The 14,617-nt window shown below is 42.6% G+C and overlaps 1 protein-coding gene across 1 annotated transcript in view; it reads right to left on the bottom strand.

The window, feature by feature from the left end:
* The window catches only part of POLA1 (DNA polymerase alpha 1, catalytic subunit), a 477,386-nt gene that overhangs the window by 256,809 nt on the left and 205,960 nt on the right, over positions 1 to 14,617 (bottom strand). Inside the window, exons 26-28 of the mRNA XM_088451643.1 lie at positions 13,333 to 13,365; positions 11,150 to 11,242; positions 9,317 to 9,522 (exon numbers count right to left, since the gene is read on the bottom strand). Of these exons, the coding sequence (XP_088307769.1) occupies positions 9,317 to 9,522; positions 11,150 to 11,242; positions 13,333 to 13,365 (332 nt within the window). The remainder of the gene's footprint in view (positions 1 to 9,316; positions 9,523 to 11,149; positions 11,243 to 13,332; positions 13,366 to 14,617) is intronic.

Below are 14,617 nucleotides of genomic sequence, written 5' to 3'. Positions count from 1 at the left end.
CTCTGCAGTTCCAATGCCTTTTCCCGATTCATTTGTTGTTCTGTAAGGCAGAATTGATGTGGTCGTCTGTTTTGGAATGAAAGGGCGTATCCTTGAGAGACCACTTCCCTTACCCAAGTGTCTGTTATGGTATGACACCAACACTGGGCGAACGGAAGAAGTCATCCTCCCACCTTGGGGTCCCCCAAGGAGAGGCCCGTCCCATCAGACTGAAGGTTTAGCCTCGGGCTTGGCAGCTGGACGCCTAGCACTCAAGGCCTGCTTTTTGGGCTTTGTGACTTTCTTAGTTCCAGACGGTCTTCGAAAGGTCTGAGCCGTGGCCTTACTCTGGGGGTGGAAGGACCGAATGACTGAGTTCCAGAACTCGAGGGTAATGGGGCCGAAGGTAAACAGGCAGACTTGGCAGCTGCCAAAGTGTCCACAGTTTTGTCCAAATCTGAACCAAAAAGTACCTGGCCATTAAGGGGTAAACCTTCTAATCCTTTCTTTGACTCAGCATCCGCCCTCCAAGATCGCAACCAGAGAGAGCGTCTAGCCGACACTGCAGCCGATGTAATGCGGAATGTTAGCATACTAAAATCCAGAGCAGCCTCATTCACATATGTGGCTGAATCTCTGAGGAAACCTACCAGTTCCACTTGTTCACTGGTAGCTTCTACAGGCAAGGACGCCTCCAGGGCATTAGCCCAAAGCTCCATTGCCCTGGCCACCCAGTATATAGCATAGCTGGCCTAGCCACTCCCCCTGAAAGGGAATAAATGGACTTTAAGCATATTTCCACCTTCCTGTCCGTGACATCCTTTAATGATGACATGGATGGCATAGGGAGTGTCACACTTTTGGCAAGGCGCGTAATATGAGAATCCACCTGAGGTGGAGTTTCCCATTTAGAGAAGTACTTCTCCTCGAACGGATAAGTGGTCTCCAACCTCTTCTGTGGCTGAAATCTCCTGCTTGGAGTTTTCCATGCTTCTTCCAAGTGTTCAACCAGCTGATCAGACAACGGAAAAGCTGTCGCTGAACTTTTAACTTCTTTAAAGTAAGCATGTTTGGATTTGGCTGCTGGGGTATCCTCATCCCCAATATCCATGGTCACACGGATGAGGCCGTGCACATATATTTTGGACTTGGGCTCCGCCTCTTTTAGAGGGAGCTCAGATTCAGATAAGTCCTGTATTTCCCCATCATCAGTCAACACATCATCCTGATAGGAAAGAGATACTGTCTTCCCAGTCTACGTACTAACAGAACGTTGGAAAGGCTCCCCCTGTAAGACCTCCGTCAGGTTTTGCACTGTATTGGAGAGTGTGTTAACTCACACAGGTTCTGACTGTGTTTGGTAGGGAATAGGTTGTAAAGGCATACTATGAGCCACAGCCAACTGTCTAGGGGTCCCCTGTGACGCAGATGGCATAGCAAGCTGCGCAGTGTACCCCAATGGTGGGGTCACTGGTGGTGCAGCAAGCCGACCCATCAGGGTGTTTAGTGCTTGTGCAAAGCAAGCCCATGGAGGCTCTTGAGAAGAGCAGGACCCAGCAGGTAATCCTGCATTCCTGGTACACAGGGTACACAATCCTCCCACAATAATCTCTCCCTCTCTTATTCCAGCCAAACATCTGTTGCAGGACTGTGTGAGGGGTAGATCAGTGTGACCAGACTCACTGCCAGACATTATAAATGTGTGTCAAACTCCTCAGCACAATAATCGTTTGAACCGTGAAGCAAATTAACCCCTGAGCAGCACTGTCACCACAAGGGCTAGTGAAAGAGAAAGTACAGGGATAGAGAAAATGGCTGACAGAGAAATAGAGGCAGACAGCACTAGCACAGACACATACAATGCCAGGAAAAACCTGCACTATATTGCACTATCATCAACTAGCGAGACCTTGTGTCTAGTAGGAATAGTGCTACATACACTGACCTGCTGAGAGGAGAGGTATGTAGGGGGGCCCCGGGCACCGCAACTCCCGGTGAGACCAGTGCTTCAGCACATATAAAATGGCCGCCGGACTCATAGGGGGTGTGTCTGAGGGAGGAGAGCTGCATGCAACCGCCAGACCGCAGTGGAAAGGCGCGCAGTGCAGTGGGGGAGGGGCCGGCTGTGCAGTACAGGGAAGGCCCGCTCCCCTGGCATGCTATTAACCCCCAGGATGCCGACAACGTCCGCACGCTGTGGCCCGCTATCCCCGATGGTATAGTGTCAGAGCAGGCGCAATGCCTGTTAACACACGCATGGCTCTTCCACAGGACCCCCACCTGGGAAGCCTACAGGACTGTGATGTCAACGGGCACCCCGTCGCAGATGCCTGCTGCTTACCTTAACGTCCCCCGTGAAGTCCAGCCACAGTCCTGGGCGCCTGGGGGCTTTAGTTAGCCAAAATCCCCGGACACCTGCCGTAATCCCTGGCGCCATACCAGCATCTCAACGCTGGCGGGGTGTCGGAGTGGAAGCATGGGCGTCCCCTGGACTGCCCCTGCTGACCACTCTAGTAGTTTTTAAAAGTTTTCTGGGGCTGTCAATGCAGCCCCTCTTGAAGTGACCCGACTCCGTGCCGAGCACCTACTAAACTGAGGTGCCTTGGCTTGGGGGCGGGGTATAGGAGAGGGGCCCGGTGCATCCTGGGGGCACAAGTTTAACTATTGAGGTGGCCGAGACTGACGTCATCGCCTATACCCCAAGGTCTCCTGTGGAGCCCTATGGACCCTGCAGTACAAAATTTGTTTTCTTCATGGCAGGTGTATACAGAATGAAGGTTGCTCAATCAATTTATAAGTATCAGCAGGTGCTAGAAAGGGAGGTGCCATCTAGAAAAGCAACACAAGCTTCCGGTTATCAAGTGATGCGATGGCTGCAATCGGACGCAGCAAACTGCTTCACAAGATTGCATTGATTAATTTGATATGCAACACTTGTATATCTGCGTGCGACTGAGTCTGTAGACAATGGGTTCCCAACCACGGTCCTCAAGGCACACTAACAGTCCAGGTTTTAGGGATAGCCATACTAGAGCACAAGTGACTCAATTAGTACCTCAGTTATTTTGATTTCACCATCTGTGCACAATCATGGATATCACTAAAACCAGGACTGTTAGTGTGCCTTGAGGACCGAGGTTGGGAATCACTGCTGTAGACTAAGCACAACAAAACTTGGTGTGAAAATAAGCAGCAGACGTTGCATCGTGGTATACAGATTCAGACTCACATAGGTATACAAGTGCCGCATATCAAACTAATCAATGCCGCTTCGTGAATCGGTTTGTTGTGTCCAACTGCAACTAAGACGCATTTTCTGGTGAAAAAGACGCTCGGCTGAAGCAGAGTTGCACGGGATATGGTGTGACGAGAAGGGCCGTTTGGAGCGACTTATTTAAGCGCGAGGAGTCTTAATACAAGGAAACAGAAAACTCATTCACTTAAAGCCTGCCATTATTTGATGAAAAAAAAATCAGAGGATTTCAAGCTTAAGCAAGCTGGTTGTCCCTTTATTACACAATGTGTGCAATTGATGTATTTTGTTCCTCTTGTGTACAACAAAATACCTTAGATGTACCATTGTCAACACTTAAGGAACATGTGATTCATACCACTAAATCTGGAGCCCCTACTGCCTGTGTGTTCTTTGTCAGACAGGAGTCTCTTACTGAGCTGTAACAAAAGCACACAGCATTTAATATTTTCATATTTGTTATTGTGCTTTTTACAAGATAAAATCGAGAGGTAGCACTATGCAGCAAAGCAATTTGAGTTTATTACGAGTCCGGTCTCCATAGAGAGAGACACTAGATTTTTGGAATATTTTTTCAAGCATTATCTGTTTCTATCCTGAATATCCATTTTAACATTTCACTGTCGTGCATGGAAAAAGAAAAGTAACCCTGGTAAATTAGTATGCTGACCCACAATCATGGATAATGTGATAGCCATGTTGAAAAAGAAAAAGCATATGTTTAAATATAATGCACTAATTCTCACTACATTCATGAACAACAAATGTACGTCTAATGTGATTCGTACAAATCCTATCTCCCTCTCACTGTGTTAATGCATATAGATGCCTTCGTACCCATTCATCCATCATTAAAAACCTTTTATTTATATAGCAATATGTTATGCAGACTGTTCACATTAGTCTCTGCTTACAGTCTAAATGCTGTACAACACAAAATTATGAGTTAATTTAGACAGAAGCCAATCAATCAGTTTTCCAATATTTGTATTGGAGGAGGAAACTGCAGCACCGTTTATTGGGCAGAATAGAATTCAGGGATCACGGTTGTCACTGTCACCATTCCGCTAGGTTGAAACCTATTCACAACTATCGAAATATGAATTGGAATCTTTTAATTTATTTTTTATTCTACGAGGTTTGCAAGCTTACATTAACTAGAACATTATACTCCTCACTCCCTAAACACTTACTGAAATGAAAAAAAAAAAATAAAAAGCACAAGAGAGAGATTGGTAATATTTGCATTGCATAGAGTGATGTCACTGCACTGGGCCCCACACAAAAAAATTCCCAGAGCTCATGGAGTTTCTCTTCCATTTTCCCTTAAGGCTAGGTAGGACACTTGAATTGAATCAGGAGCGCTTAAGCAAAGTGCTAGTCGCAAAGCAATATCAATCCCTGTAATTTACAATATAGAGCTCAATAAAAGTATTGCTTGTAGTTTCGAAATAATCCATGTACTGTGCTGTCAGAGACACACACTGTGAATGTTTAGGCACCCTCCTCTGTTTGTCTCCACCCTGTGCACTAAGCGTCTCAGGATTTTTTTTTTTTTTTTTTTAAATCGGCCATCCCACTAGGCTGGAGGATCTGGAATCTTGAGAAACATGCCTAATATATACTAAATTACATAAAAAATATTTAAAAATAAAAAAAAAGAGCTCATTCTTCCTAATTCTGCCCCTGTGGACGGAGGCAGTGTAAACTTTCGCCACTTCCATCAGCGGCAAAAGTGTGGATGGTAGGTATGCTTTTTGGAGCAGCTGTCCCGGCCCCATAGCAATAAGAAATTGCTCTGGTGGGTTTGGATCTGCCACTGCAAAGTGCAGCTAGTCAGATCCTTAATTTGCACTGTCTTCTGAATTATTCATGAATAGGCCCCTCAACTCAGGGCTCAACAACTTTTTGTAAAATCTAGGAGACAGTTTAAAGGTTTAGGAGCCAGACATTTGTAACCAAAATATATAAAGACTTGTATAGACCACCACACATGCCCCGTCAGTGCCCCTCAATCTTCCCACATGCCATGCCATCAGACCACCACACATGCCTTTTCAGTGGTCATCAGATTCTGCTGCGTGCCCATATCTGCGCTCCAATACATATTATGTCACACAGTAGGGCCCAAATACATATTATGTCACAAAGTAGGACTCCAATACATATTATGTCACACAGTAGGGCCCAAATACATATTATGTCACACAGTAGGGCCCAAATACATATTATGTCACACAGTAGGGCCCAAATACATATTATGTCACACAGTAGGGCCCAAATACATATTATGTCACACAGTAGGGCCCAAATACATATTATGTCACACAGTAGGGCCCAAATACATATTATGTCACACAGTAGGGCCCAAATACATATTATGTCACACAGTAGGGCCCAAATACATATTATGTCACAAAGTAGGGCCCAAATACATATTATGTCACACAGTAGGGCCCAAATACATATTATGTCACACAGTACGACCCAAATACATACTATGTTACATACAGATGTGTCCTGCTACATCTTTGCCGATCACGCTACAAACGTGCGCATGCATTGCGTCATGCGATTACCCGCAGTAGCATAGGCACTATGGTGCGCACAGCGATCGCACCATGCATTCCTATGGTGGCACGGATGCGAACATAGTGCGCATATCTGCTCGCGGGTACATGCCTCGCGCCATGCATATCGCGATTTGCTGCGTACGCAGCTAAGATGTAGCAGGACACAACTGTAGTATGACCCAAATTCATATTATGCCACACTTGACAGCTTCCCACCCCAAGAACAAACAAGAGAAGAAAGTAGTACCACAACCATGGCAATAACACAAGAGGAAGGTGTAGAAAATGAAGCAGGCAGGTGCAGACAAAACAGAGAAGGCAGCCAGACTCTGAGCTCATTAGAGGACTGAGTTGAATATACAAAAGGCAGTGTGTGTGAATCTCTTTCAGCAAACAGACATTATTACCATGCATTATGTAATGATGACCCTTCATTATGGGATCAATTTGCTTTTCTGGATCCACTTCCTCTGTCTATCAGTTGAAGAACCACTCAGTCCTAAAGCCAGGTACACACTAGACGATATGTCATCCACATCGGGCAGTGTGTACACGCTATGTCACTAACGATGCGAGCTTCTGTGCGTCGTCAGCGATATCGCCCGTCGAACCTGCATGCAGGTCCAACGGGCGATATAGTCAGGGAGGGCCATGCTGCAGAATCCAGCATGGCCCCTGCTGTCTTTCCATTGCTGCTGGCATCAGCAAGTGTGTATGCAGGGACTCGTCGCGGATGACATCGTGCTGGGTACACATCGTTAAGTATGTACCCAGCATAAGTCTTTTCTCTTCTCTATCTATACCATTTCTCATTATGGAAAATTAAATAGCTCTGGCAGATGATACCCAAATTTACCTATCGACTCCAGATCTCTCTAGCATTGTTGGCATGTGTTACTGAATGTCTTTTTGCCATTTCACCTTGGATATCATCTCGCTACCTCAAAACAGAGTTAATATTCTCCCCAGCCAATAAATGTTACCGACCTGCCATCTCTATTTCTGTTGACATAACATTAGTCCTTACCCTATAAGCTTGCTGCCTAGATGTTACCGTGGACTAAGAACTGTCCTTTGTTACCCATTTTCTATTTGTATCCAACTCCTGTTTCATACATCTAAGAAACATACTACATACATCACAAACAAGGCATTGCAAAATACTTTAATTTATGCACTCATCACCTGCATTGAATATTGCAATAGTGTCTTTACTGGTCTTCCTCTAAGCAGAATTTCAACCCTACGTTCTATTTTGAATGCAGTGACTAAACTACATTTGCTTGCAAAACCTTCTTCTGCTTCTCCATTGAAATACAGGCTACATTGAATTCCGTAAAATACAGGCAAGCAATGTAAAATACTTCTGCTTACATAGAAGGGTGTTCACAAAATTACACCAACATACATTTCATCACTTCCCAACACTCTGAACCTACCTCTTCAGAAACAAATTACCAAATTCCTGAGCGACTCACGTCACCCCCATAAACTAATCTACCTACCTGCCCTCTCCACATTCACAAAAGCCGTACATGTATTCTCTTTCTACACGCACACAACCCGCTGATCTAACCAACTTTGCTGTGTGTCTGGATTACATATGTTACCAATAACCTTTTACACCCTTGCAATCTGGCTGGATCAATATCCAATATGTAGCACTTATACTCAAGTATCATACTCATGTTATCCTATAAATTGTAAGCTTGCGAGCAGTACCCTCTTACATCTGTGTCTGCCTGTTAATACCCGATCTTATTTTATTATTTTTTGTTCCCAAATGTAAAGTGCAATGGAAAATTCATGTGCTATATTTATTTATTACCAGTTAATTATATAGCGCACACATATTCCACAGCGCTTTACAGAAAATATTTGGCCATTCACACCAGTCACTGTCCCAGTGGAGCTTACAATGTATATTTCCTATCACATGGTCACAAATATACAGATTAGGGTTTATTATTGATGGGAACCAATTAACCTACCAGTATATTTTTGGAGTATGGGAGGAAACCGGAGAACCTGGAGGAAACCCACGCAAGTACAGGGAGAATGTACAAACTCCACACAGTTAGGGCCATAGTGGGAATCGAACCCACAACCTCAGTGCTGTGAGGCAGCAATGCTAACCATTACACAGTTTGTGTAAATGTCAATAAAAGTAGAGTAGCACAGGAAAATCTGTAATGTTGCTGTATCCATAATTCTCAGGGATGAGGCATTTGAAAATTGCAACAGATCAGGCCTCAGAATCCAATGTAAGCAGTACCATTGTTATGCTGATTTAACGTTAAGCATCAAGTATTAAACCGAACAATTCCACAAATACATACAGTTCAGACAATGCTTCGAAGTGGCTTTAAAGAGCAATTCCATATTTTTATAATCTGTAATAAATATATCTGTCCAAGCAATGTGTCTGTCTAATTAGAAGTTCCTGCCTTTAGCATGATTTAAGCAGCTGGTGTTTTATACCCATATACACATAGCTGTCCATTGCAGAAAATGTAATGTAGAATGACGATGTAAGTGGGAGGCCCAGACAAGCCTAACATAGCAGTGTCTGTTACCCAGAGTATCAATACCCAATATCACTCCATGGGAGTCTAAGAGGGCAATCCAATTTGGAGTAATGTTGTTATGAGCAGTTGGAATGGCATGGAAACACTCATAAAGGTGGCACATCACAATTAAAGCATTTTGTACTGTAATAGGGGCAGCAAAATGGACACTGAAGCAAAATTTACAGCAATGTCTAGATGTGACTCGTCACTGGCGCAGCTCAGTCAGGAAGAGTCCGACCTCTGACATGCACTAAATGCACATGAGTGGCGTCTTCGAGCGTCGTTACTCCCCAGGATCGATGAGGACAGGAGGGATTCCAGAGGTGGTCACCAGAATACATGCCAGTACAGCCAGTAACAATAACCACAAGTACCCTATACCTCCACCAATACACAGAGGGACTGTGGGACTATCATCCGCCCCGACTCACACCCAATGCACAACAAAGCTCATCATTACTCTAAAATCCAGGCAGCTATATACCACACAGATTGCCTACCGCTAGTACACCTGTGATATCCCTGTGTCTTATGTTACTTTCTCTTCTGCCAGTTTACAATACATCTAAGCATACCAAGTGTGGACTAACCAACAACTGCGTTACACACACAGCACCATAAGCATACTGGCCAATACAAGTTTCACTCCATATCTGGAGGATTACTGCACCAAGCACAATCTGCTATGCACTCTGCCATTACTATCTGCTGTCACCCTACACTCTGTGAATAACTCAGAATTTGCCCCCTAAGTCTAAATAAAAGCAAACACGTATTTGAAAACAGGACATGGCCGATGAGTGGCAGGGCATGGATTAGAGTAAAACCGGACCTTTACATAAAAATGTGTCCATTTACTTGTGTTAATTCCATGCAAAGATTAATGTGCTGAGGTTTCCAATCAAGGTAATTTGTTAAAATTGTAAGCAAGATAAACTTACTTTCCAGCTACTTTAGCGAGCTCACACCAGTCTCTTCTAACAATATCAAGACCTTTCAGTTCCTGTTTAGTGACATATTTTCCGTCACCCGTGGGCTCAACTGTGAGAGCGGCATATTTCTTTTTCTTCAGAAGCAAGAGAGACTTAAAAATACCATCAATGTCGATCTCCAGTAGTTTATACGATTTATTTATCTCGTTTTTGACCTGGGAAGGGATAAATACATCTTTATAATCAAAATAAATCTTTATCATTTCATTAAAAAAAGTTACTGAAATAGATCAAATTTAATGAACATAGGACAAGTTTACATACAAGACATCTGCATCCATTGCGTGAGCCTCATAAACACTAAAAAGCTTATTTTGTAGATCAAAAGTGACACAGATAAGGTTTGACAAATGCCCCTAGCATTTATAACACTATTTTAAGTTTTATTTATTAAATAGCTGCTGAACTTGGCAGGTCACTGACTAAAGGGTTTGTTACAGCAATAAATGCCAACCAGTGATTTTGAAACCTAAAATCTTAAGACACAAGAGTATCATAGGGAGCTGCTCACAACCATTCATATGCAGTCCTCTGCCTCCTCTAATGTCCTTCTCCCAGCTGATCACTGCCAAACTGCTCGAGTTTAATGCTTTTCAGCGGACAGTGGGCCTGATTCAGCAGCGGACACAATGCTAATATAATTTCACAGATCAAGCAATTTGCCATTGAGGGGGTATGTAAGTCGCACAGCGCACACGTCGTGATTGCTTTGCGTTAACGTACACACAGAGGATCCATTCGCCAAGCGAGTGTCATGTGGTCAGCGTTTGGGGGGAGGTAACAGGGGTGGTGGTTAGGTAAACACAGTTGTCTCTGACCGTTTGAACACCATTTCATGGGTGTGCATAAATTGGTCATTGCGATTGCATTTACCGCATGAGAGTTCTGTGTGTGCGAGGACAGCTACAGTGTTCGTGGTTAGTCAGACTTGTGTAACCGGCCGATGTGCATTGATGGTACCAAAGTTTACGCAGGAGTACAACATTGGACAGATATGAGAAGGCAGCAGTGGGCGTCTTTAAGCCGGCTGTGCTTTGGCCGGCATTAGCATATTTTCACAGCTGCGATCCATGCAAATTCGCAGCTGTGACCGCATTAGCGTCCTTTGCAGAATCAGGCAGAGCTTTAATGGAAAATAAATAATGAAGCAGTGACCTTAGAAACTTTGCACCTTCTGAATTGAACATTTCTGTAACTGTAGTAATAGATTTTTGTACAAATTTTATTACATGTTTATCACAGGAGGAAAATAAATAAAGTATATATTTAGTTTCTAGGTATACATTTACAGTAATCATTGATTAGGCAATTTTACCTATTTAGTTATTTATATATAGCACACGTTCTGTAGTGTTTTAAAGAGAATATTTGGCCATTTACATCAGTCTTTGCTCCAGTGGAGCTTACAATCTATATTCCCTACCAAATAAACACACACACTAGGGTTACTTTTGTTTCTGAAGCCAAGTAACTTACAAGTATGTTTCAGGATTGTGAGAAGAAACCGGAGTACTTGGAGCAGACCCACACAAACATGGGGAGAACATACACACTCCACATACTTAGGGTCTTGGTGGGAATCAAACCCAAGACCTCAGTGCTGAGAGACTATGATGCTAACCATTACAACAACCATACTTTATATCACATTTATATCACTTTTTTTTTTCTACAGAATGGTTTCAAACAGCTTAATGATACAGGATACAGTGTTTAAAACAAATAAAAAAACAAATTCAAGAATAATCTGCAGGCATTTTATTTAAATATTCAAATGCAGACCTTGTTTCCCAACTTGAAGACTTCATCAAGGTTATTGCAGTTAGTGTTTATCATAATGGAATCTGTATCGCCATATATAACTTCCAGGTTCATCTATATAAATAAAAAAAACACATACAGTAGATTGGTCTCCATTGCATATTAACTTTTCAGCCGGCTACAGGGGGCGTGCCTGGCCACCGTTTTCCGGGAACGCAGAGGCCAAGGGCTGCGTCGGTGGAAGCAGATTTCCTGGCCTCGCAACCTGCCAGCCTAAGTTTACTGAAGTTTATTAAGACTGGCTGGTGCTGCCTCCATCACGACGGATGGTCGCAATAATGATCCAAGGCAGCGTCTACGGACGCTGACTCGGAACGCTTTGCCGTCAAGGAGGAACCTGCTTCCTATAGTCTCCTCCTGCATTATTTTAATATTTGCTGGATGGTATTGCACAGCCACTTCCTTGTGTCTGTGCAATACGTTCCACATCTGAATCAGGCCCATTGTATGGTGCTCAATGATTTAAAACAGAACAAAGATCTCAACAGGTGTTTATTCAGAAAACTGGTGATAATGGGCAATTAAACTATATAAAGAGAAAACACTAGTAATATCATGCAACCTGATTCTAAATGCACATCTACATTGGGCATACAAATCCAAAAATAATTATGTGGTCAGACATTGCAGCTGATTATTTCAAGGGTGATGTGCAAGGAATTTGGTGCATAGGTTCTGGAATTAATCTGTACCAGGACAATTTCTTTAGGTGAGAGGAGGTAGTTTGTGCAGTATTTATGTAAATATATAAATATTATTTAAAGTCATTTGCTACTATATAATCAACGCATTATGAATTGTTACATTTCTTCATAGAAGAAATATATTCGCTGTATTTACATTGAAAACTAATTTTTTTTCAATATTTCCTATCCTCTCCATGTACTGTATGAAAGAAAAGGGGGGATATGTTTTGCAGAAACTAAATTATGCAATTCCTCACGTAGGCCTTTGTCTAATTATCAAGCCATAAAAAATTGCTTAATGCAGTTTATTTAAGCTAAAGTAACCTTTCGAGGCACTAAAGTTATTTCATTAGGAAAAAAAATCAATAACATAGCTGAAAGTTTTTACAGGGTTTACATATGACTGTGAGACTTGAAAATTGGTGACTTAGGAGTGAAAATGAAAAGTCTATGAATGAAAAGAGACCATTTAACATGTTAAAAACTTAGGTACTTCGTGGGATGATCAGTCATAAATAATATCCTGGACACAATAATTTAGTATGCAAAACTGATGAGACTCACCTCATCTTTGTTAAACAACTGTCTAATTTCCGTTTCTCCAACAATTGTTTCCCAGCACCTTGTCTATTTTTGGCTCTGTTCTCTCTTCATGTTTGCCTTTCCAGTATTATGCAACGTTTGTGCAATATATGCTACCGCATACCATCTCAATTATATTTATGTTTTGACAGAATGCTTTATTAGCTTTTATGAAGATTACACTAAGGTACCACCTTTTGTTTTAATGTGGATTTAAATGATTAGCAGCTACTAACACCAGAGCAGAAAAAACGTAATGAAGCAGTGTAGTGTACATTCCAGGACGTATAACATAAAGCACAGTAAAGATATATTTTATCACCATTTTAGCACTGTGGAAGTATCAAGTAGTAAATCCACCACCCAAAAAAATAATACATTTGTTTTCTACACTAATAATATTAATTCTTTCCCTACAAGAGTTAATTGTCAGGAGCCAAGCCACAGACAAAAGTGCATATTTTATGCTCAGAATAGTATATAATGCTTAAACTATTTAGCCGAAGATGAAGGGAGCCAGAAAAACAATCATAATAAACAACACTGCAGCTCATACAATATAGCGGAACTGCAAGTAAACTCTAATTAACACTGTTGCTAATTTGCTGGAAAGACTTGCATACAGGCTTCAAGCAGCGCTCCATCATATCTGTGTTAGAGAAAGAATGAAGCTATAATCCATTAGTAAGGATTACATTGGTAAATAGGCATCCGAAGAGAACTGCTTTCCAGTTTGTTTGGGTTACAGTTTTGTAATGCACAACAACTTCGCCAGGTGTGGCCTTTTTTGTTTTGTATGTTTGTTTTTGTTAGCAGATTAAAAAAAAAAAAAAGAGGCAGAGGAAACACACACATATAAACAGCAAATGTACTTACCTTCTGCACCATCTCCTTGGTATGCAGCAGAATCTAGTGACACAAAAAAAAGACAACGTTACTGGAATAGCTGGCCATGTATTAATACATAAAGTATAGCTAATTAAAGCTTTAATACCATGCATATGGATTAATGTGCACAGTGTAAATATCACTCATTTATATACAGCACTAATTAAGCGGTAATGTACAAAGAGAATATTTGTAATTCCCTAAAATACTAACACACACTAAAGTACATTTTACTCAACAACCAATTAATGAACCAGTATGTTTTTGGAGTGTGGAAGGTAACTCGCATACAGATAGAGCTCTAATAGGGAATCAAACTTATAACACCACTGCTGTGAAGCAGCAGCGCTCACCACTGTGCTTCCATGTTTGCCTCGCGGTGGCTGCATACATAGTATTTCTTCCTCATAAAAAATATGAGATATGGTAAGAACTTACCCTTGTTATCTCTATTTCTACGAAGTCCATAGGGTTCCACAGGATACCTTGGGGTATAGGTGTGACGTCAGTCGCAGGGCACCAGCTTTCAGCCTCCCAGGATGCACTAGGTCCCCCTCCTATACCCCGCCCCCGGGCCAAGGCACCTCAGTTAGTTACCAAGCCATAGGCCGGAGGAGGAGAAGGAAGAGAGAGAACAAAGATCTGGACACATACAAGAATCACATTCTCACCAGAGGGAGACGGAAAACCGGTGACCAGAGCAAAGCCCATCTGCAGCACAGGTGCGACAGGGCGGGAGTCCTGTGGAACCCTATGGACTTCGTAGAAATAGAGATAACAAGGGTAAGTTCTTACCATATCTCATATTTTCTACTTCAGGGTCCATAGGGTATCCACAGGATACCTTGGGGATGTCCCAAAGCAGTATCCTTTAAGGGTGGGGACGCTCCTGTGCAGAAAGGAGAATCCGCCGCCCGAAGGAAGCATCCTGAGAGGCGAAGGTGTCAAACCTGTAATACCTCACGAAGGTATGGACAGAAGACCACGTAGCAGCCTTGCAGATCTGAACTGCCGAGGCACCACGTCGAGCTGCCCACGAAGGACCCACAGACCTAGTGGAATGAGCCTTCAGAGAAGGAGGGACCGGTAGGCCTTCATGAAGATAAGCTTCAGAAATAGCCATACGGATCCAGGCTGCCAAAGTTTGCTTTGAAGCAGGCCAACCCTTTTTACGGAAGCCAAAGAGGACAAACAAAGCGTCCGACTTCCTAAACGAAGAAGTGCGGTCAACATAAGTCCTTAAGGCCCGCACAACATCCAAAGAGGCCTCACC

Source organism: Taudactylus pleione, unplaced genomic scaffold, assembly GCF_031769625.1.
Source record: "Taudactylus pleione unplaced genomic scaffold, aTauple2 ptg000026l, whole genome shotgun sequence".
NCBI classification, from domain to species: Eukaryota; Metazoa; Chordata; class Amphibia; order Anura; family Myobatrachidae; genus Taudactylus; species Taudactylus pleione.
Note: the sequence above shows the minus strand (reverse complement) of the source record. Positions and strands in the feature narration are given on the sequence as shown.